Here is a 23,947-nt window from a genome sequence, read left to right on the forward strand (position 1 = left end):
ATAATTCAGGAAGTGATTCACAGAGGGGTATAATTACCTAATTCAGGTAATGAACACATTTCTTATTGAAAAGTGTTACCCACTACCTCCCATTTTTTCCCCCATGACCAACCAAAAAAGAAAAAAAAAACCCTGATACTCTTATAGTATCCAACAAACACAATTTATAAGATAATGGTGTAAATTTTTACTACAGAGAATTTTAGTTTACAGCATGGAATTAGACAGCAGAGTGGGTGTTTTATTGTGTATTGAGGTACAAGGAATATCTCCTTTATCCCCATTCTTCACATATAGAGTCATGAACTGAGTTGGCAGCATAGCTGGCTTCAGGGAGGTGCATCTGTATTCCCCAGCTGCTCAAGAGTTTGAGACAGAAGAATTGTTTGAGTCCAAGAGTTCAAGGCCAGACTAGAGACCATTATGGGTAGCATAGTGAGACCCTGACTGCGAGGAAAAGAAATGTAGGTAGATAAATATAAAAAAAAACTGAAAGATAGCTCATGGGACATAGAGGTAATTGGAGGAGGCCGGGAAAGGCCGTGTATACCATGTAAAAGCATTTCATGACCGAATCTATTTTAGCGAAGTAGGCCTCTGTGATGGGATTGGTAAGAAAGAGGCAAAGGAACTAATTAGGGAGCCCTTTCCTCTGGGCTTTAATGAGAAAGGATCGAGTAGGCTTATTATGGAACACTTGAGACTCCTGTGCCTGGAGAGAAACAAATTCTACACTGTACCCAGTTTATTGCAGAAATTAAGGCAGTCACAGAAATTAAAGATAGAGGAAGCAAAGAGGTTAGAGTGGTGGATGAATATTAAGAAGTCTCAGAAAAGGCAAGAGCATTTGATCGTATCATCAGAAGTCTGAATGGTCAATTTGGGTAAGGTCAGGTTGATGTAGCATTTAATTCAATTCCTACACTAGATAAAAGATCACTTCTGCTCTCAGTGCCTTCCACTTAATTCCACTCCCCAGATATTTGTTATGCACTACAGTGTGATTAGAGCAAGAGCCTCTTACTGAGATGCTGAGCAATTCTAGCAACAGATGCAGGCATGGAGATAAATTTCCTGGATGTTTACAATCTAGTGTGATAAAAATACAGAAGTGGTTTTGAGAGGGCTTCGGCAATTGTTACATCCTCCTTTATTAAATTCCAATGCCTTTTGCATCTTGTAAATCATATATGATGATTGTACTTGCTTTATCTGTCTCTGCTATGCAAGTTTGCATTTTATTATGGATATCTTACATTATCATATATATTACTATCATGTTTACCTACTTTTCCTTGGTACCTGCTAAGATCTATATCCTGTATAGACAAGAGCACATAGCTTGGAGTTTTGCCATATTTCTTTAATGGAGTTTCCACTTGGTCTTTTTTAGTTTGTATTTTTAAGTTTTCCAAATGCAATTAAATATAGGTGAACAGCTGCTCTGTATGCACTCAGTGATAAGTAAACAGAGCCTATTAACAGATACCTCCCCTTGAATTTCCTGTCTACTGCATTTTTGGTTTTGTAACTCTTTCCTTGCTTAGAGTGATGGCTGTCATTTGATGCAATCTGTTTGTTCATATTTTTTACTTTAAAGGCATTCTTAGTTGTATCCAGGAAAAATATAGTTACATATTTAAATTGTATTTTTTCTTTTAAGATATAATATTCTGTTTTAAGTAATGATATAAACACATGCTGAGAAGTGTTCTTATGCTGGTAGGTGCTTAATGAAAAATTTAACTCAGTCTTGAGTCTAAAATTTGGAACTATCCTCATGCGTATTCTCATTTCCTTCTTTGCTACTTACCTCTGGCCCTTTCTCTCTTTTCATTCATGCGATAGCCCCATAAGACATTTTACACCACTCTGCTTGTACTTTTTTTTTAATGGATTGGCTCCAAGTTGATTCATTGAAACTGATTGGATTGGTCAGTCTATCCTCTAACCAAATAACACATTCTACTTGGTAATTTGTGTATAATCTTTTTTAAGACTAATTTTTTACTTTGTTATATTCTACTAGACTTTCACCTGTGTTGAAAGGAAGCATATATTTTTATTTAAATGACTACCGTACCTGTTATATTTAAGAACCTCAGTATGTTTGTCTTAAAAGATGAAAAATGAGTATTTTGGTTTGTAGTTCTTTAGAATTTTGAAATGGAAATGTGTCATGATAAGGTATATTTTTCTCTTACAGGGTTCAGAAATGCTCAGAAATCAATCACATGAATGCCCATAATTTGGCCTTGGTTTTTTCATCCTGTTTGTTTCAAACTGAGGGACAAACTAGTGATGAAGTGAATGTAATTGAGGACCTAATTAATAATTATGTTGAAATATTTGAGGTAAATATTTAATATCCTGCTTTTGTTAAGATGTTTTTGATGTTGCTGTTTGCCGAGAAAGGCACATATTTCAAAGTGTAATTATTTAGGTTTTTGTAAATATTTACCAATAGGAAACACAAAGGGATGTATATTTTCTTTACATGTTTTTAATATATAAGTAGTTTTTTTAAGCTATAGGAATTCATTTAAGTCTGGACACTTTTCATGTCATTATTGTTTTAAGTATTTGATTTTATAATTTAGAATTTTATGGAGTTTATATTTTCATTATTTTACTAGTATACTACAATAATGTGATACGTTTATATTGAAAAAAATAAAAATAGAGAAAATAAGCCCAGGATTCCTATATATATGTCAGGCCTGGGTCAGTGGTCCAGATCATCACTAAACTAACTGACTTGTCAGTTTTTTGAGCCTTCCACTTAATGGTATTTGTAGGATTTGTCTTAGGTAGATGTCAATATAAACGATGAAACAAAATGGTGTAGATGATGGGTCTTATCTATAGAGTTCTTACATACTTCTTATGGTCACTTATCACAAAATACCTTGACAAAGGGGAAGGAACCATATTATTGAAATAACAATTTTATTTTAATTCTTAGATGGACATCAGAATTACATTTTCTTTTTCTTCAATCTCTTCCTTATTTCTTCCTGTTTGTCCACTGTATTTGATCAACAGCAACTTCTTGGCAGTAATCAGAAAAAATAATGTGTGGCTTTACATGCTATCTTTATTTTCAAGTTTGGTACCATTTCATTAATAAAAAATTAAATACCTATTTTTAAAGTTATGTTAAACCCAAATTTATGTGAAGATTAGAGATTTAAATGAGCACGTAATGAACATTTTGGTTTGAGAGAAGAGCTTTATTTCTCAATTGATTTGAGAAGCCAATCATCTGCCCCTTTACTTGTTTCATATCCTTAGCAATGGAGCTTCTAGGGTTGGACTTGACAGTGTGGGAATGTCCAAACAGGTTCTGAACTTTATGAGATTTGTAACTTCTTGGCTATATATGTGCCTTTAGCTGTGCAGGCTCTTGCTGATTAAGATGGCCATTCTCATTTGTTTGTACCTTGTTGGTATTTAAATTCTGAAGAGTTATGTTAGGATGAGTGCCATAGCTCCATATATTCTACATTATTAGAATGTCCCAAATTATATTTTAAACAGGTTAAAGAAGACCAAGTGAAACAAATGGACATAGAAAATAGCTTTATTACCAAGTGGAAAGACACTCAAGTGAGTAGTATTAGTTAGATCTCTAAAGAATGAAAGAAAAAAAAACACTTTGTTTATGCATATTTTCAGGTTCCAGTTTGGAGCAAAGTAGAAATAATGATACAAATAAATAAAGAACCTTTGTAAAGTAATGGGTTAATTCTGAATCCTGATATACACATGCAAAATCTTTTACATAACTTTTAAATATGTGGAAAAGATGAATTTTATCAACATTTATAAAAGAAACGTAATTGGTAATGCCATTGGATTTCAAAGGAAGCATTTAAAGCCAAAGAAACACTTGAATCAATTCAGACAGCGTGATTATTCTCACCATAATAATTTTGAAATTATAAATTATGTCTTACATACTTCTGCTCTTCATGTTCTCAAATGATTACATTGAGAGACTTTCTGATGTTATTTTGTAACACACATGTAAAATTTTTCATTTGAGTCAACTTTTCTAAATCCTGTCTTATTTTCCTCAGTCCTATTTAATTAGATTTGTGTCAACAAGTTTCACTATTCTTTCTAAGGTAACCAACCTAACCTTGCTTGATGAATTGTAGATCATCTTAATCCTGAATCATCTTCTGGTCACTAGGAATTATAATAGATTCTTTGGTCCTGTGTAAATTATAGAAAAGTGTGGGATGTATTCTGTTTACTGTTGTACTCAGATAATAAGGCGGATTCTTGTTTATTAGTCAGACCCTAAATTTGCTTTAGTTCTGAAATATATTACTTCTAATTAGGGAAATTATTGGAGCTGAGGAAATGCTAAGTACAAATACTGTATTGTGCTGGGGACTAGTGCGCTCACACCTGTATCCTAGCTACTCAGGAAACTGAAATATGAGGATCGTGGTTAAAAGCCAACCCAGTTAGAAAAATACAGTTAACCACCAAAAATCTGGATGTGAAGCTGTGGCTCAACTGATAGAGCATTAGCTGTGAGTGAAAAACTCAGGGACAGGGCACAGGCCCTGAGTTCAAGCCCCAGAACCAACACACATACAGAGTATACACACTGTACACACACCACACACATACATACATATATAAAAAATTAATTTATTTAAATTATTGCCTTGATTTGTCTGAAATAATGAAAATTATAGTAGAGTTAACTTCCACACTAAAAATGCTCACTCAATATCAGTATTTTTTATTTTATTGAATATTTTTATTTATTGAATGCTTCCACTTCAGTGCCAGTAAGAATAAGAAAGCATTTCTCTAGCAAATATAGTGATTTGTAAAGAAAAGTAAAAATGTTTTAGACATTGATTCTTTTGCTTGAATTTTTCTTTAAACCATTCACAACTATCCTCCAGAGTTTGTGTGTCTGTGTGTGTGTGTATGTCTTCATAATATCTGTTTGAATGAATTATATTTTATTGTATGGCTTTAATCTGACTTTTTTCTGTTTGCTTTTTTCTTTTAAAAAAATTAAAATGTGTCCTTCCTGGATTGTTATTTATGCAAATGATAAAACTAAAATTTTAACCGTCTTTTAATTCCTAGAATTTTCATGTAGAATTAAAAGTGAGAAAGGTTGGAAATTAAACTTCAATATATCTATAGGTGCATAATAATTAGGGATACTTCTTTAAAGTACATTTTAAAATATTCCCCCCATAAATTGTCTCATTAGATTTTATATTGAGAGAAATTTAACTACAGAATGAATTATCATTTTTAAAATGTTGGGTAATGGAGGTTATTATGAAGTAGTTTTCTGACAAAAGGTACTCAAATATTCTTCATGGATTTTTTTTTTTGATATTTTTTAACTTCCATTATATTGCTTTATGTAGTTGTATCTTTTTTTTGGGGGGGTGGTCTGGTCATGGGGCCCGAACTCTGGGCCTGGGCGCTGTCCCTCAGCTCTTCAGCTCAAAGCTATCACTCTACCACTTGAGACACAGCACCACTTTTGGATTTTTCTTTTTGCTTATGTGGTGCTGAGGAATCGAACCCAGGGCCTCATGCTTGCAAGGAAAGTGCTCTACCACTGAGCCCCCTTCCCAGCCCCTGTAGTTATATCTTAAGCTTTTGTTTTCTGAATTATATCATGTTTGCTCAGTCCATCTTCTTTCATATAGTGACCAAATTACTACTCTTAAATGATTACGCAAAGAAATTAGAATAAAATTTTGCCTTTATTATATCACTTTACTTTTTCTTATGAAATTTACTTGTTGTTTGAATACAGCTTTGATATAATTTGTCTTCTAATTTCAATGTTTACATACATCATTTAAAAAAAGTGGTGATCTTTTTGAGTTGGAGGAGTGGTTTGAGATGAGGTCTCTCCGCTATGTAGCCCAGGTTGGCCTTAAACTTGGGCTCCTTCTTGAGCCTCCCAAGAATTGCAAAAATGACACTCATTAGCAGGCCTAGTAGTGAAACGTTTGTTCTTTTAATCACTAATTGTATGCACACAGTATTCTTAGAATGAAAATTACACATGGCTCATTTTCATCCCTTGTTTTCTCCTTACTTTATTGATGTACACTTCCACAAAAGGCTCAATCCCACGATAGCCAGATTAGTTATTACAGTAAAAGTATAGAGTGTTGGAGAATTTTAAATGCCTGTGTAAGAGATTTAACAAAAGCACATTGTGATGATTGCTGCTGTTGATTACATTTGTGTAGCTCCCTTGTCCTTCATCAGTTAAACATGCGTCATATTTGTCGACAGTCTAATGAGTTGATTTCCTTGTCATAAGATCCGGAGAAATGTGACTAGGAGTGTAACTGTGTCGTATGTGTGCATTCTGACATACTTCTGTGTGCTCCCTTCTCACCCTTGTGCTTTCTAGGTTTCCCAGGCTGGAGATTTGCTCATAGAAGTGTATGTAGAAAGAAAGGGACCCGATTGTAGTACTATAATTCGGGTAAGTCCTGAAGAAGGATGTAGAGTGCTATTGAAAACACTATTGTAAGTGTTTGCATTAACTTACACGCTTTGTATTTTGTGTGACCTCTCCATTACTAATGTTGTATAGTTTTATCTTATTTATGAATCCATAACAAGTTATTACAATTATGCACACTTCTCACATTATTTAGATATATTTTGATGAGTAAAAACTGAACATGAAACCACTACTTCACCTACTCTTAAAAACATAATAAAAACTCTTCAATTTAGAAGTATTCATTTAGTATTACTTTTTTTTTCAAAAACCTTGTAGTTAAATTTGTCTCTGGTGACCATTATCTTGATCCATGGTACATGGAAACAGCTAATATCTCAAGTCTGCAGAATTGAAACTGGTATTAAAAGATACTAAGCCCACAACACAAACCTAAACAACATAATCCAAACAGTGTAAGCTTTACATTACATAAAGTAATGATACCTAAATTGAAGGTCTAGGTGCTCGTGAGAAAACTTTTGGATTTCTCCTTTGAGGTTCTCTTGTGGTTTCCATCTTCTACTTCAAAAAACACATTTTTCAGTAATTGCTATTAATTTTACAAACTTACATAGTTCTATAAAAACAGTTAAATCAATGCAGATTGAAAGATCATTGAAATGGTGCATCTGCTGTTCGTATTACTTGAATTTTTCCATTTCTTTCCACCTTTTTAAGTTTATATTTTGTTGAGTGTTCTAAAAACAGAAAACCGTGGACTTCATTAGGTGGACTTCATTACCCTTTTCCAAAAGACAACCCTTAAATTCCATATAAAGACAAATGGTAGACAGTGTGAGTCAACTGTAGTAAAATTATCTTTGTTTATTTGAATATATGCCAAAGACTTTAATACATTTAATACTTTAGAGAACATTCCTAGGAAATTTTCAAATGGGGATGTATTTCTTTTAACTAAAAACCATTCTGACTAAATCACAGAACTCTCATGCTTAGAATACCTTCATTTTTTATTGAATATTATCAGTAAATTAAAACTGAAGAAATTCATCTTGATATTTACCAGACTGCATTCAAGATTGGCAAAAAAAGAAAGATCACATCAAAAACTGCTAAGTCCCTGAAGAGACGATATGCTTATGCAGTGGCCGCGGGCTCTGGGACCCTTGTGAATCTGAGCCTTAGGCTGGCACTGCAGACTCTGCCCTACGCCCCAAAATGCTGGCTCCGGGGTACTTGGGTATCCTACCATCTGTCACTTGGCATGGCAAGGCACAACACTACCAAAACCCTGGGGCTTCTTGGCAAGACAGATAGTATTCAGTTGACTGTGCATAATTTAGGGCCAAGACTAGATAAATGAAGTCACTCTCTACTCTTAATTATAGTACCAACAATGAAAAGTTTTAGTTTGAGGTGATTATTGGATTTGTTGTCTGTCTAATGAATGTCTTCTCTTCTGAGTAATCTAATTGCTCACTAAGAAAAAGGTTTTTTAAAAATAATATTTATAGTAATATCAGTTTATACTAAAAAGTACTATATTTTAATGGAGAAGAAATGAACATTCTATTTCCTTCATGTACTTAGAGAAGCTAGTTTTACCAATTCTAGGAAGAGTCTCGGAGTATTTCTTTTTTTTTAGCGGGAGGAATATTCCTATCCTAGTGTAAGGCTACTTCTGTATATGACATACTTTTTAAAGAAATATTACTTTCTTATAGATATCTCCTGTGATGGAAGCAGAAGAATTAACTAATGATATATTAGCAATAAAAAATATCATTCCAACAAAAGGTGATGTTTGGGCCACATTTGAAGTCATTGAAAATGAAGAACTAGGTAAGTGACTTTCATATTAGGAATTCCTACATTCCTTATACCATGAAGTACTATGAGGAAATACTGTTTTGCAGATGCCCTGGCTAGATTAATGGTCATTGTGAATTTCCTTGTACAATAATGCCTGTTTTGAATTGGCATCTGTGTTGTTGTTTCTTCATGAGATAGGACCCTATTCATAAAAAACAATTTGATTTATAGTGATACTCTAAATTTTACTATCATCATCAACATCATTACTGTATACTGCTTATTTAGCAAGAACAAAGAATGCTTATTTGAAAGGTGACCAACTAGTCTTAAGAACAAATAAAAAAACAGTTAAGATTTACAAAAATTTCTTTTTTGGCTTTCTCATTTTCCTCTATTGTATCAAATATTTTATCATCTGTCTTTTATTTCAAAGAAACTGAATGTTACAAAGAGACATTTTAAAAACACCTTGACTCTCTGGATAGGCAAGTGCTGAATAAGCTACACATTCTAATGACATCATTTGGTTTTAAAGACCTCTAGGAAAAAATAATAAGTTGCAGAATGTCTTTGTACCTTGACCATCTGTCTAGTTGATACCTACTGAGGTCTTGGGACCCTTTCAAGTATAGCTGTCAACCTGCCAAAAGAAACCTTGCCACCCTCAAGCTCAAAATAAAAATTAATATTCAATGTTGAAATACCCAAGGGTGTACTATCACAAGTTTTGAAGTCAGTAGGAGAATGAAATGGGATTATCAAGTACTTTGTCTTTCATTAGTCCATCTTTAAATTTTTTATTACTTTATTTATTTGGGCCATGTACAATTTTTTAAAGATGTAACTTGAATTAAAATGTTATTTTATTCAGTGTATGTGGCCCAGGTCCAGTGACCTTAGGACTTGAGTGTCAGTTTTCAGTTTCTCCTCTACTTGGATTGTATCCTCTTCATGGAGAGACTTTTCTGGTAGATGTCTCTTGTGACCCCTAACTGTCCAGACCAGTTGATTTGCTTCAGGCTTCACTTTGCTGACATACAGTGGCATGGATTGCTAATGACCTTTCACATTTTCTTTTATGATCTCCATTCTGTTTTCACTGTTTCCTGTTTTTTTTTCTCGATTCTTTCATCATTTAGTATCATTTGTAGTTTTTTATTCTCTCTACCTCAGAAGTGTTTGGCTTCCTTGCTCCACTTTCTTCTTGCAATCTGTTCTCATTTTATACATTCCTTTGTCGATATTTTCTTTGGGTCTTTGTGCCTGACTTGCCTATGTAAGCTAATATTTCCCATGTATTTGTATATTTGTATCTATTCCCCTTCCCACCTGCTCACCAAATTGAAATCCATATTCAGACTTTACCCCATGTTGTTTTGTCTCTTTGTAGTTCCTAGCACCTAGATTTATATTTTTTCCTCTTGATGGCAGCTTATGGGTAGCACATTAGAATTTCATCTTTTCTTGTTTTATTTTTGTCTCCAGTGTCCAGCACAGGGCTGGATACATGATAGCCATATAATTAAAATCTATTGCATAGGTAAAGCAGATTATTATGTGTCCATCCAGTACAGACATAAAAGTTTTAAAAAATACATTCATTTAAGTAAAGGACTAAACCTAACCACTGGTAAAATATAACTGTTGGCATTATTGTAGAATTAACTTTCCTAAGCATATAGTTATAGTTTTCCTACATTTAATTCTTTCTGTTTTCTCATTCTATAGCCTATTTCAAGGTCCATTTTACATGTGCTTTCCTCTAGGATCACACAAGATGCACATACTTGGCACATGGTCTCTTTGTGATTAGTCGCATAGAGATTTATAGTACTGCAAATTCTGACCTGTAGAATTATTGTATATAATATATGTTATACTTATATAATATATAATATTTTATATATTAGGTACTATATTTTATATATATATATATATATATATATATATATATATTAGGTACTGTCTTTGACTATTACATTTTTAGAACATTTACTGGAAGTTTTAGGTCTTCATATCCCTTATATTCTCTAGCATAGTGTACTGATGCAGAATGTACTCTTCTAAAGTTAGAGTTTTAATTTACTTGGAATAAAATGAAACAGATGCATTCTGGAGCTAAGTCACTTGGATTGTGGTTCCTTATATAGATGTATCCAAATGTGTAAGGCACAAGCAGAGTGAACCCTGCTTGTAGACAAGAAGGACCTCTAGGAAATTTCTTTGCCCTGGTGATGCCTTGGACAGCAATGTTCTCTGCATACTTACACTTCTGTTGGATTTTAAGAAATTTATTTCAGAATCACACATTTAAGATTGTACTTCTTTCCCTGCCACACTTGTCTTCTTATGTAGGATCAGAACAAAGCATGCCTCTGTACATAGCGTTGAAGCTCTGTGCCTTTGGCCACTGATCCTTCTGACTGGGGTGACTGAGCCAAATTGATGAGGATGGAAAGACTAGTTTATAGCTTAGAAAAGCATTGCTTTCTATCTGGAATTACTTTCCATTTGGAAAGACAGGAGTGGTTGCCCTGAACAGGACTATGAAATAGCATGTGATGACCAGCAACAAAGGCGAAGGTTGGATTGGGTTTTTGTTGACTCCTTTCTCTAATGAAAAAAAAAGAAAGAAAATATTTTTTCAGGAAAACACAAAAAGGCAAGGTGACAGAAAGTTGTTTTGATTTGTGAATTCTGAACTGTATGCACTAAAGAAGACCCAAGAATCTGAAGAGGAAAGGATGGCCAATAGACACATGAAGAAATGCTCAACCTCCCTAGCCATACAAGAAATGCAAATCAAAACAACATTGAGATACCACCTCACCCCAGTTAGAATGGCTATAATCAAGAACTCTAATAACAACAGATGCTGGAGGGGATGTGGACAGAAGGGAACCTTACTGCATTGTTGGTGGGAGTGTAAACTTGTTCAACCACTTTGGAAAGCAGTCTGGAGGTTCCTCAAAAGACTCCACATAGAGCTCCCCTATGACCCAGCAATCCCACTTTTGGGCATTTACCCAAATGTTCACAAACAAGACCACACTAAAGCTACCAGCATGACTATATTTATTGCAGCATTATTTACTATAGCTAAGATTTGGAACCAACCCAAATACCCCTCCATAGATGAATGGATCAAGAAAATATGGTATATATACACAATGGAATTCTATGCCTCCATCAGAAAGAATGACATTGCCCCATTTGTTAGGAAATGGAAAAACTTGGAAAAATTATATTAAGTGAAGTAATCCAGGCCCAAAGAAACATAGGTCCCATGGTTTCCTTTATTTGCAATAACTAATATATGTCTGAGTCAAGCAGAAAAGGTCAGGTAAGTTGATATTAGGGAAATGAACCCTAAGATATGTATTCAAATTTTTTTCTTTCATGCAATTGTTTCTAACACATTTATAAGATTATTTCTTTGTATGTCCTTCCCCCACAGTATAACCCCTGCTTTCACTGTATTTGATGTCGGTATAATTTGTGGCGGGGAAGGGAAAAAACAGATGTTTAAATATGGACATAGGTGGACCCATTGCAACAATGAGATGTACAAGTCGTTATGTTGAAAACGAACTTTACAACTTTGGTGTGGGGGTGGGGGTGGTGGGGGGGGAGGTTTGGGTGGAGGGGCGGGGGAGGATGAGAAGGGATGGGAAGGGGAAACAAAGGAGGAGGCTACAATGCTTGCTAGGAAATGTACTTAATATCTTGCTCATGTAATTGTAATCCTTCTGTACAGTATTTTCTCAATTAAAAAAATACAAAAAATAGACCCAAGAATTCAGATTTTCTCCTAGTCTTAATGTTCAGGCTGTTATATACCTAGAAAATGCCAGTACCAAAAACTGAGATTTTTGTTCATTTCATTGTTTCTAGAGGGAACAGTGGTAGAGAGCCAATACAGGGACAGTGCTTATGTGGTTTACTGAAGCAGATGGATCCCAAGTGTACCATCTGACCTTCTGAAAGACTCAAAGAAAGCTTGATTCTGTTAATAATAGGAAAGAAAATAAAATGAAATATAAAAAAGATAAAAGTAATGCAATAGTAGTCACACGATTGCATTTGATGGAAAGTCAACAGGCAGTTTGTAAGTTTTCTCATGTGCAAATAAATCCTTCAAGTCATGGAATAGCCAAAAGTGATTAATGAATGATTTAATAAGTAAGTAGGATGGAGTGCTCCATTTTATTTTAGTATTGAAAATTATAAAAGTCTTAATTTTGTATCCTAAAATATGGAGTATCCCTTTTATGTAATAAAGATTTCATAATGTCACCTTCACTACCCTGAGATAATCTAATTTATTTATGTACTTATTTATCCATCTATTATTTACATATTGTATATGTATATGTCTGATGGCCAGTGCTGGACATGAGCTCAAGGCCTAGGTGCTATCTCTGAGCTTTCATGTTCAAGATTAGCAATCTACCTATCACATGAGCCACAGCTCCACTTCTGCCTTTTTGCTGGTTAATTAAAAATAAAATTCTCATGGACTTTCCTTCTTGAGCTGACTTCAAATTGGGATCCTTAGATCATAGCCTCAATGAGTAGCTAGGATTGCAGGCACGAGCCACTAGTGTCTTGCCTATATTTATTTATAGAATATGTAAAGTACTCTAAAACCAAAGAAGGATATATACATTATGACATATAAATGCTCATAATTACATATGCTATATATACCATTAAGTGGTTAACATAGATTCTGAAATTTATAGATGGAATTACTACAGGTATAACAGTAATAAATGCAGAGTGATGTAAACATGCCAGTGTTGTCACTCAAACAATAGTGATACTTGTTTGGATGAAACAAATTAACCAAAAATTTCTTACATAAAACCTCCCAATCTCTATATGGTAGGCAGATTTATAGAAAACAGGCTTACTTTATAACCATGTAAAAATCATGTAATATTTTGATTTTGTATTACCCCTCTATAAATTATATGGAGCTTAGTTAGCTTCTAGGCTTGGTAAATTTGTAAATAGGTTTTCAAATTTCAGGTGAGTCACCTGAAATTTGTTCTGGAAAGAGTACAGATCTTTCTAATTTCTTTCACTTCTTTAAGGATGGACAAGTACCTTTGACTCACTCGCATGGATTGTTTGGGCAAGCTGAAGCTTGAGATAAATCAACTTATAAGCAGGGAAGGTTTATTTTTGCACACTGTTTCAGAGGTTCTGGTACATGATTGCTTGACCCTGTCACTTTGAGCATGTGTGTAGTACATCTTGGAGGGAGTACAGATAGGGACTGCTCACTTCATAGCAGCCAGGAAATCGAGAGGGAGAGATGGAATGGCTGGGGTCTTCAGATCCCCCAAGCACACATGCATCCAATGATGTAATTTCCTACTACTGATTTCACTTTCTAAAAATCCCACTACCCCTCCACAGTGATGCAGACCTTTAGTAAATGGCCTTCAGGGACAATCAAGTTCCAAATTACAGCATTTCACTCTGGCCGACAAAGGCTCATGTCCATATCCCAATTCAAAACTCATTTAGTCTATCTTCCAGGCATCCCCAAAGTCTATTAACATTCCTAGCATTGCTCAGGAGGCCAAGTCTAGACTTCTTAGAGACTCAATACAAATTATTAGCTGGGTACTCTTTTAAACAATACATGTATATACACCAGTCACCAGTGGCTCATGCCTATAATCCTAGCTACTCAGGAGACTGAGATCTGAGGATTACAGTTCGAAGCCAGCCCAGGTAGAAAAGTCCCCATGAGACTCTCATCTCTAATTAACCACTCAAAAACCAGAAGTGGCACTGTGGCTCAATTGGTAGAGCACCAGCTTTGAACAAAAGAGCTGAGGGACAGCACCCAAGCCCTGAGTTCAAGGTCCACACTAACAAAAAACAAAAAGAAAAAAAATAGTGCTTCCAAGATAAGATCAGACAGGGTAAATATTCCTGTTTGAAAAGGGAGAAGTAATGAACATAGTAAGGGCAGTCTGACCAGAGAAAATCTGAAACCCACCAGAGAAATTCCTTCATATCTGCTGTCTTGAGCATCCATCACATGCATGCTGAGATATAAGCTCCAAAAGGACTTAAACTACCCACTGTCTCAGTCTGGGCCTCCTTACCATTTGCATCCTTTCTTAGTAGGTGTTTCATGTTCCTGTCATTGCTTACTTCCAAGATTTTTCTTGTGGAAACTTTGGCTCTCTTTTCATATCTTCATGCATCGTCATTGGATGGGCTGTTTGCAGATACTGAGCTTGAAACATGATGCCTGTCACCTCTCAGGCTTTCTCTTGAAATCCCAGTGGAAGCCTCCAAGACTTCCTGACTCTTGTGTTTTGCATGAAATAATTTCATAGCAAAATGGTTCATATTCCTCCTTCATAGTTATGGTGATATTGGAAGATCTGTTTATTTGTAATTAAAAGTCCACCAATAAAGAGGGAGAGAATGCCTTCAAGAATCCAGTGTATATCCTACATAATTAAGAAGTGTGAGGGAAGGAGGAGTTAGGAGAGAGATAGGTGAGAATATTGAAGAGGTGACATTGGCCAAGATACATTGTATTCATAAAACTACTTTGTTAAATGTCAATTCCTTTGTACAACTACTTAAAGATAATAATAAAAAGAAAAATTGCTCAGTTTTCATTGACACATAAAACACAGTTACTTTCTGATTATGTAGCTGCACAACTTTATATTTGACAATAAGAATTTGATTATTGGGAATATTCAGGTGGACCTGTTGCAACAATGAGAAGTACAAAATGTCATGTCAAAACCAGCTTTACAATGTCGGTGTGGGGGGGGAGGGGGGTATAATTGGGTGGGGGGAGGGGGGTAAAATTGGGTGGGGGGAGGGGGGAGGCGGGGAAGGGAAGTGAAGGGTAAACAAAGGAGGAGGCTGCAATGCTTGGTAAGAAATGTATGCATTATCCTGCCCATGTAATTGTAGCCCCTCTGTACAGTATGTCTCAAATAAAATAAAATACAATTAAAAAAAAAAAGAATTTGATTATTGGGGAAACTATAATTGTCTGTGGAAAAAAACCACTAGAGATTTAAAGTCAAAAGCTATTGTTTTAGGTAGAAAAAAAAGAATATATCTCTATCAAGTAAAGGAGGTCAAGTTCATCTTTGTACAAGATTTTTATTAATTGAAAACATTATATTAAATCTAGTTGTAAAATGCTTAAGCTGTCATCCTTAAAGAGCTACATTGGTATTTTAGCACTTTCCATTGTGTAGCTATTATGCAAATAGGTTGTTTCTCAACAATGTCTATACCAGATGATTTGTATCCTATTTAATCTGGCTTGACATACGTAATTCACAATAAAAATGTATTTGTAGGAATTTATATTCTAGTGATACTTGATGAGTCTGTTTTTATTGTTTTTAACTCTTTCATAGGGTTGAATGAATGCCGTTTTTAATTGTAGCACTTGTCAGTGTAAAGCATATGTATCTTTCACCCCCTTTTTCAACTCTGTTCTATATCCAGGAAGTTGTTTTTTGCAGTTTCTATTTCCTAAAATATTTCATACAGTGATACCGCAGACAAAAATATACTTTTTCTGTAGCCAAAATTAATTATATGCCCATTGATAAGGTACTTTGTCAGCTGTGATAGATTTCAGTATAATTAAGAACACTTTAGTTCTCTAACTATGGTATCTACTTGCAATAGTGTGTAATAGTGACCCTCTTTAATATAAATGTTCTGACATTTGAAAGTCTCATTACCAATTTAATCTTGTAATAAAGGAGAGTATGATTTTTACTTCTAGCCACATTATTCCAGTTATGAATATTAAATGTGACTTGCCAAACCAGCTCTTCTATCATCACTTTTTTGTGTGCAGGCTGTTGAAATTCTTGTATTATTTCCTTATCTTCTCATGGAGGTTAGGAATGAGAAGGGGAGAGTACAAGCTGAGGTTTCTCACTTGCTTGTATTACCTGCTTAGAATTATGTTTTAAAAAGTCAGTTGATAATTTTTATCCCCAAAATTTCCTGTGAAAATCCTCCTGGGGAGCTTATTCTTGACCAAAATAAAACTAAAGGTGGCATTTAAAATTGGGTAGAGTTGATAATTGAAGCCAAGTTGGTCTGGAGTTCAAACTTCTGCCCCCGGCTTTAACCACTTGACTTTAGCAAAAGGCCAAACTTCTGATCAGGTTTCCTTATGTGTATAACATGGCTGGTAATAATAATATGTATTAAAGAATGTTACCATGAGAACTTAAAAGAACCAACATATAATGTTTGATAGATAGATGCTAGATAGATAGATAATGGGGTTAGTGGTACAGTGTTAGAAGCAGTAAAATCATGGGAAAAGGGAATACTGATTTATTCTCTAGTTTTTCATTTACATATATACAACACCAATTATAAGAAAACCAATTAACGCATTAACTGGTAATTGAATTACAATTGTGGCAAATTATAGGCAATTTTTATCTTTGTTGAAACCTTATGATGTTAGTTAAAGGACAGCAGCATTGAATACACAAAAGGTTTTGTCTGGTTTTACAAAGAATTATATTTTTTTCCGTTGGTCTAACAACAAATATTACCTGTGAATTTTGGGGCTATTGAAGAAATTAATGAACTAACAGGAATAAAGACATTTATTGACTATTCACTCAATATGATGCTGTGTGCAGGAGATATTCATATAATAATGGAGATAGATTTTTTTCAAAACATATGTATTAAAGACTTTATATTTAATCATATGATATAAGAAGTAGGCTTACTATAATAGGCCCAATATGAAGAAATGGATTTCAGTTCTGGATAGGAAGCAAAGATCTGGTACTTTATATATAAGCAGAAAACTTGGGAGGGTGTGAAATATATTTGGTTTTGTTTCAATCATAACTTTCTTTTTTTATTGTGAAAATACTGTTCAGAGGGGTTACAATTACATGGGCAAGATAATGAGTACATTTTCTTATCAAGCATTGTAACCTCCTCCTTTGTTTCCCATCCCTTCCCATCCTCCCCCCCAGCCCCCCCACCCAACCCTCCTCCCTCTCCCCTACCAAAGTTGTAAAGTTCGTTTTTGACATAAGAACTTGTACGTCTCATTGTTGCAGTGGGTCCACCTGTATCCCTATTTAAATGATTTGTTTTTTCCCTTCCCCTCCACAAATTATACCGACATCAAATACAGTGAAAGCAGGGGTTATACCATGGGGGAGGGACATACAAAGCAACAAAGAAATAATCTTATAAATGTGTTAGAAACAACTGCATGAAAGAAAAAAAAAACATTTGAATACATATCTTAGGGTTCATTTCCCTAACATCAACTTATCTGACCTTTTCTGTTTGACTCAGACATATACTAGTTATTGCAAATAAGGGAAACCATGGGATCTATGTTTCTTTGGGCCTGGCTTACTTAAATGACTTGCTTTTTAAACAATCACAATCTTTTGAGTCACATATGAGATTCATGCCATTCGTTCACTCTTTCTTGTGGTCATTAATGTTACTTCTTTAAAACAAATTTGAATACTATGTGCTGCCCATCTAGGAGAGTCTGAATAAGTGGCGTTGACATGTATGGCTGTGATACCAGTAAAGCAGGATCAACATTCCTAGAAGAATTTCTGTTCTGTATATTTCACTTTTGCTATCATGAGAAAGTTCATTATTTCTTTTTTTTTCCCAGTATATGTTTCTGTGGCTACATTTTATTAGCTGATTGGCATACTTTCATTGGGAAAAAAAAAGAATTTTTCCTATGAAGGTTTGATTTACTTGTAAAACTATGCTAAAAATATATGAGCATTTATGTAAAACAAAATATATGTAGATGAAGATTTATCAAAGAGAAATCTTTAGCTTATCATTTAAATTCTTGTTATTGGCTTGTTCTATCAACAGCTAACATAATGTTGCCCTATAATATTTATAGTTCATATGTCTATCAGTATTTAAACAGATTACTTAGCACTAATTCTTAATTATATATTCATCTTGATTATGAGAACACTTGGTATAAATTATTCACTAATATTGATTGGAAACAATGACCTTCTAATATTGATATGAACAAGAGAGTAATTTCTACCTATTACTTAATACTGGACAAGGTTAATTTTGCTTGTCCCTTTATAGTAATTGAATCACAAATGCAAATTGACACTTATCCCTTAGCAAACAAGGATGTTATCTAAATTAAAACAAGATGGAGTAAGACACATGTTCATTATACTAAAAGTAGTAGTTTGTGATTTTATCTGAAGGAAAATCTCAGTTGCATACAAACTAGTATTCTACTAAAAGTAGTAGTTTGCGATTTTATCTGAAGGAAAATCTCAGTTGCATACAAACTAGTATTCCAGCACTGGTGAACTTAGAGGATAAATTTTACAATGTGCTTAATGTGTTGTATCCTCTTACATGTACTTCACTATTACTGTCAATATAACATATAATAATATGTATATATATAGTTATACATGGAACTTTTTGAATAGATTAAAAAATGACAATCATAAAACAAACATTTTCTTCATGTTCTTTTAGTTTCATTTGGGTTTTGTGTTTGCAGAGCGCCCTCTTCACTACACTGAAAATGTTTTGGAGCAGGTGCTTCAGTGGAGTTCATTAGCTGAACCTGGCTCTGCGTATCTTGTGGTGAAGAGATTCTTAACGGCTGACACAATTAAACACTGCAGAGGTGAGGTTCCATTGCTTCCCCTCTCACAGGCTTGGAAATTCAAGTGATTACAGAATAATTATTAAGGGACAAGTGGTGTTTGAAAATACAAAAAAAAAAAAAGAAAAGAAAAGAGTACCCAAATACAGAATCTCATTACTGTAAAGAAGAAGAAAATACAGACAAGGGAGAAAATTCCCTGGCTCATGGTGGCATTTGGCTAATTTGAGGATATAAGTTAAAGTGTGGGAACAGAATGGTTCATGTTTTTAAAGGTTGTTTTTGCCCTACTTGTTTTTGCCCGCTAACATGTGTCCCACATTTAGATTGATGGTGAGTAGTTTCCTTGAATTACATGTAATTTGGGGGGTTTTCTGGCTGTTGACCATGTACAAGTTATACAGGCTTTGATGTTGATTGGGTTTCTCACTTTTTCTGCGATACTGATATTGAAAAACAAGTAAATATGAAATATAACACTTCCAACAAGTATACCTACCATCTCATAGGGAAGAAACTACACATGGTTCGGTTCATTGTGAAGTTAGCCAGCACGGTGAGCTCTGTCACACAGTCCCGGGCAAGTATGAGATAACAGAACTTTATTTTTATTTATTTATTTATTTTGTGTGTGAAACTTTCGCTCTTCTGTTCTGGAATTATCTATGTCAGCTTAGAAAACATTTCAGTCTGCCTCACATATATAAAAACTAGTTACCAAAGCAAAGAGTTAAAGATTTTTTAGTATATAATTCACCATAACTTTAATAATATTAATAGCCCTTAATGTTTATTAATCACATTATTACCAAGTTTTCTAGATACTGAATCAGATTTAAACATTCAAAAATGCCCTTTTAAGCTCTCTTGTTGTTTTTAAGTGAGGAAAATGGAAGATGAGATTAGGTAAGTAAATTTCCCTAGATTACAGGGAGAACATAATTGGTCTGTCAGAATTTTTCTTTTTGAGAGTTGGGAAGTTGGCATGGTTATAAATTGCTATAAGCCTTTTCAGATTGAATACAGGTACTTCAACTAATAGTTGTACTCACCGAGCTCTTAATTGTATTAAAATTTAACTGATAAATTCTGATTTCATGGTACTGTCCATATAGTATACTTACGTGCAAGTACTTTTACAAAATGCAATCTGTTCTTTTTTATTTTATTTTTTTTGGGATCCGGTCGTGGGGCCTGAACTCTGGGCCTGGGCGCTGTCCCTCAGCTCTTCAGCTCAAGGCTAGCGCTCTACCCCTTGAGCCACAGTGCCACTTCTGGCTTTTTTCTTTTTGCTTATGTAGTGTTGAGGAATTGAACCCAGAGCACCTAAATCATCCAAACAGGTTTTAGTCATTTTGCCATAGAAGGTTATTTTTTCAGAGACCTTTATCTTCTTTTAATGATTTTGATCTACATCCATGCCATACTTTCTGAAAGACTACAAGAAGAATTCTCTGTAGTTATTTGAGTGTGTCATGTATCTCTTGGGTAGGGGAGCTTATTGATGTCCTTAATGGGGATATTTTGTGATAGATTCTGGGTAGTTCAGGTATTTATTCTATGTTGTCTTGGCTAATGTATCCTAAATCAATCACAAATAACCACCTACTCCTACTCCAGAATCATTGTTCCATTTATTATTTCTATACCCAGCAAGTGGGCCATGGGGATCTAGAAGGAAATTAATGAAAGTAAAACAAATGTGATTTCTTTGACAGTTTATTAGAAGAAAATCTGAAATCATCTCAGAAACAATTGTTCTTCAAAGCAGAAATGTATTTCATTACCTTTTTTCCATTCTTAAGTTTTTTTTAGTCTATTAATAGAGCCAAGTGGAAATCTGCAATTTGAAAACAAGAGTATCTAAGTAACACATAGCTAATGTATAACGTGTTAAAACAGAAAGTTGGGCTGGAATGTAGATCAATGAGTGTTGGTCAAATTGCATGAGGATCTCTCTTCAAGCCAAGACACACACAAAAAAAGCAAAAGGCAAAACATTTTACAACATCTTTTACAGTCGGCTTCCTCCCTTCACATTTCTCTTCATGTCCTTGTCCCTAAATCTACCATATATATATATATATATATATATATATATATATATATATATATATATGTATATGTATATACATCTATATGTACACACACACACATATATATATGTATATACATCTATATGTACACACACACACACACACACACACACACACACACACACACACATATATACTATTGTTTGCATTTTATTAACTTAGCATATTACCGTATGGAATAAATTTTTTCTTAGCGTATGGAATAAATTATACTTTGTACTTCTCTTTGATAAATTGATTCCAATATTTTTCCCTAACCCAAGTATTTTATCATTGTATAAGTATTTGCTAAAGTTTAGGAGTTTAAATTTCTTCATTATTCTCACTAATCTGACTAATTTTAAAATAGAGACATTTTTAACAAGGATAGGTTTGGGTTATAATCACCTAACATTTAATATTTGCTTAATCATTTTAAGGTAATGAGATAGCATTCTTGACTTTTACAGAAGTACATAGGAGTAGCAGAGTTTTCTGTTGATGTCTTAAAATCAGTTCTGTGGTTTTTAAAAGCAGCATTTTATTCAGAAACATTTGTGTCATTGCCATTATCCTAATGAGGAGTTAATTAACTTGAAAAGAAATATAATAGTCCTCAAATTCCATCTCTACTTTGTCTTTTAAAAGCTAAGACATTTAGGCATAATGAAACTTCATTTAGCTGCTATTTAAACTTTGTCATAGCTATTCTTACTAGACTATCTTTTTTATCATTATCTTTTATAGTAAACTCCCCAAATTTGGCCTTCTGGAAGAATTTTATGTTGCAAAAGTCTAATTTTTATCATTAAAGTTCTTTAAAACTACAGTAGAATTTCAATTAGGAGAATAAATATCTTAATTTATATAAGAAAGCAATATTTAAACTTACAACTTAAGTGTAAAACCCTGTTTTGTTTGTCCATTTAAGTGACTACATATGTCAGACGCATTTGAAACTTAAAACAGAATGCAGCTGCTCTTACAGATAAATCCAGACTTGGAAAATTAAGCCCTTCACTACCAGTAGAATTAAAAGAATCTTTCTGCAACAATAATGCGAGTCTATACATTATAGTTTAGCTGAATTTATTCACATTTCACTCCTTATCAGATCTTCTTGTTAAATGCAAAGATGTGAAAAACAGGTTGAAGGTTAAAACCTAGATCACTTCAGGAGGAAGGGTTATCTTGGAAATTAAATTACAGTCATTGGTATTCACTATAGATTATGAATGTCCTGATTTTTTCTGATAGTATAATTCTATGGAGAGAAAACCATGAGGCTTATTAGCTTTCTTTTTCATGCAGGAATTTAATGTAGAAAATGTAAAGGATTGTTAACCATTATCTTTACCCAGAGGGAACAGAAAATCTAAATGTCTTAAGTCTAAATGTCTCCTTGTGAGACTTGCAAATACAGCATATAATAAGTAACTGTTGTAGCCAAGATGTTTATAGAAAGCTTTCAACCATAGAAAATAGTTCAAAGGGCAGGGAGGGGGGAGGCTGGGAAGGGATGTGAAGGGTAAACAAAGGAGGAGGCTGCAATGCTTGGTACGAAATGTATGCATTATCCTGCCCATGTAATTGTAACCCCTCTGTACAATATGTTCACAAATAAAATAAAATGAATAGTTCAAAGAGATCATTACTGACAGCTCTTCAAACACTGCAAGTCTCTTTTTCAAGGCAATATTATTGTTTGCTTAGGTTTTATTGTCTTGGTATAGAAGACACAAGTCTGTGTTTAATATTAAGTGAACTGAATTCTGATTCTAAGATGGCTACTTTTGAAACTGGACAAATTAACAGCAAAAGCTGTAATTATCTTTCCTACTTAGGAAAGTTTCAGGAGAATCATAGAAGATGATATATACAAGCTCTTTGAAAACTGCAGTATTATCTTGGTATGCCATAGGAGCAGGCTGAAAACTACAGCCTAATTTAATATAAAAATCTGTTGTGCTATTTGTTTTAAACCAGTTTATTGAAATTTGCTGTAATAATAAAACTAGAGAAATAGTTTTCTGCCTTTTATAATTAGCTGTACTGTCAACAAAATGGTAAAGAATCTCTGGCTCTTCACAGTTCTGTGCCAGTATACTTGTTTGACTACTTATAGATATCTAAGTATAGCAAAGTGTCAGGAGGCTGCTAATCTGTGAACAAGTTCTTCTATACAAATTGAAAATCAGATTGGAAAGGACAAGTGGATTTGAATTTATTATTTTTCTATTATTATTTAATTTTATATACCCAAAATATAACCATTACAACATGTAATCAGTATGTAGAGTATTGAAGTCTTCAAGCTCTGGTATATGTTTTACAATGCTAGCACACTTGGTTGAGATTAACCACATTACATATGCTTCCATCCCAGGGATAATGGGACATCATTGGCAAACCTGCACATAATAAAAAACTGTTCCTGACAATGATGCTCCTAGATGCTCCCCTTAGGCTGCCTCATGGCAAAAATACAGTGATTAAATTAACAAAAATGAAAATATATACATGGTTTATTTTGTATTTCAAACGAGTGAAAATGGACCCAACTCACAAAAATAATGCTATCTTTCATAGATACAAGCATCAAAGAAGGAGTCTTGAAAATCAAAGAAGAGCCCTCTAAAATTCTGTCTGGAAATAAGTTTCAAGATCGCTATTTTGTTCTACGAGACGGACATCTCTTTCTTTACAAGGATCCGAAGGTAATGGTTAAAAGCAGGATTTGAACATGTGCACGTCTTGTGTGGTTCACAATATTCTTATATTATATTCCTCCCTGCCATCTCTCTTGAGGTCATTGTAGAAAATAAAATGCATGGTAAGCTGACTTTTTGCAGCACTCTGAGATATGATATTAATGGTCAGTAA

The 23,947-nt window shown here is 34.0% G+C and overlaps 1 protein-coding gene across 4 annotated transcripts in view; it reads left to right on the forward strand.

The window, feature by feature from the left end:
• Arap2 (ArfGAP with RhoGAP domain, ankyrin repeat and PH domain 2) overlaps nt 1–23,947 on the forward strand; it is a 149,605-nt gene that overhangs the window by 105,185 nt on the left and 20,473 nt on the right. For 3 of the 4 annotated variants that reach the window (XM_070012975.1, XM_070012977.1, XM_070012976.1), the window contains exons 23-28: nt 2,207–2,354; nt 3,541–3,609; nt 6,425–6,499; nt 8,209–8,326; nt 18,882–19,010; nt 23,654–23,781. In XM_070012975.1, the coding sequence (XP_069869076.1) occupies nt 2,207–2,354; nt 3,541–3,609; nt 6,425–6,499; nt 8,209–8,326; nt 18,882–19,010; nt 23,654–23,781 (667 nt within the window). The remainder of the gene's footprint in view (nt 1–2,206; nt 2,355–3,540; nt 3,610–6,424; nt 6,500–8,208; nt 8,327–18,881; nt 19,011–23,653; nt 23,782–23,947) is intronic. The other variant, XM_070012978.1, reaches the window with a different exon arrangement.

This window comes from Dipodomys merriami, unplaced genomic scaffold (genome assembly GCF_024711535.1).
Source record: "Dipodomys merriami isolate MVZ:Mamm:240054 unplaced genomic scaffold, mDipMer1.0.p SCAF_9, whole genome shotgun sequence".
NCBI classification, from domain to species: Eukaryota; Metazoa; Chordata; class Mammalia; order Rodentia; family Heteromyidae; genus Dipodomys; species Dipodomys merriami.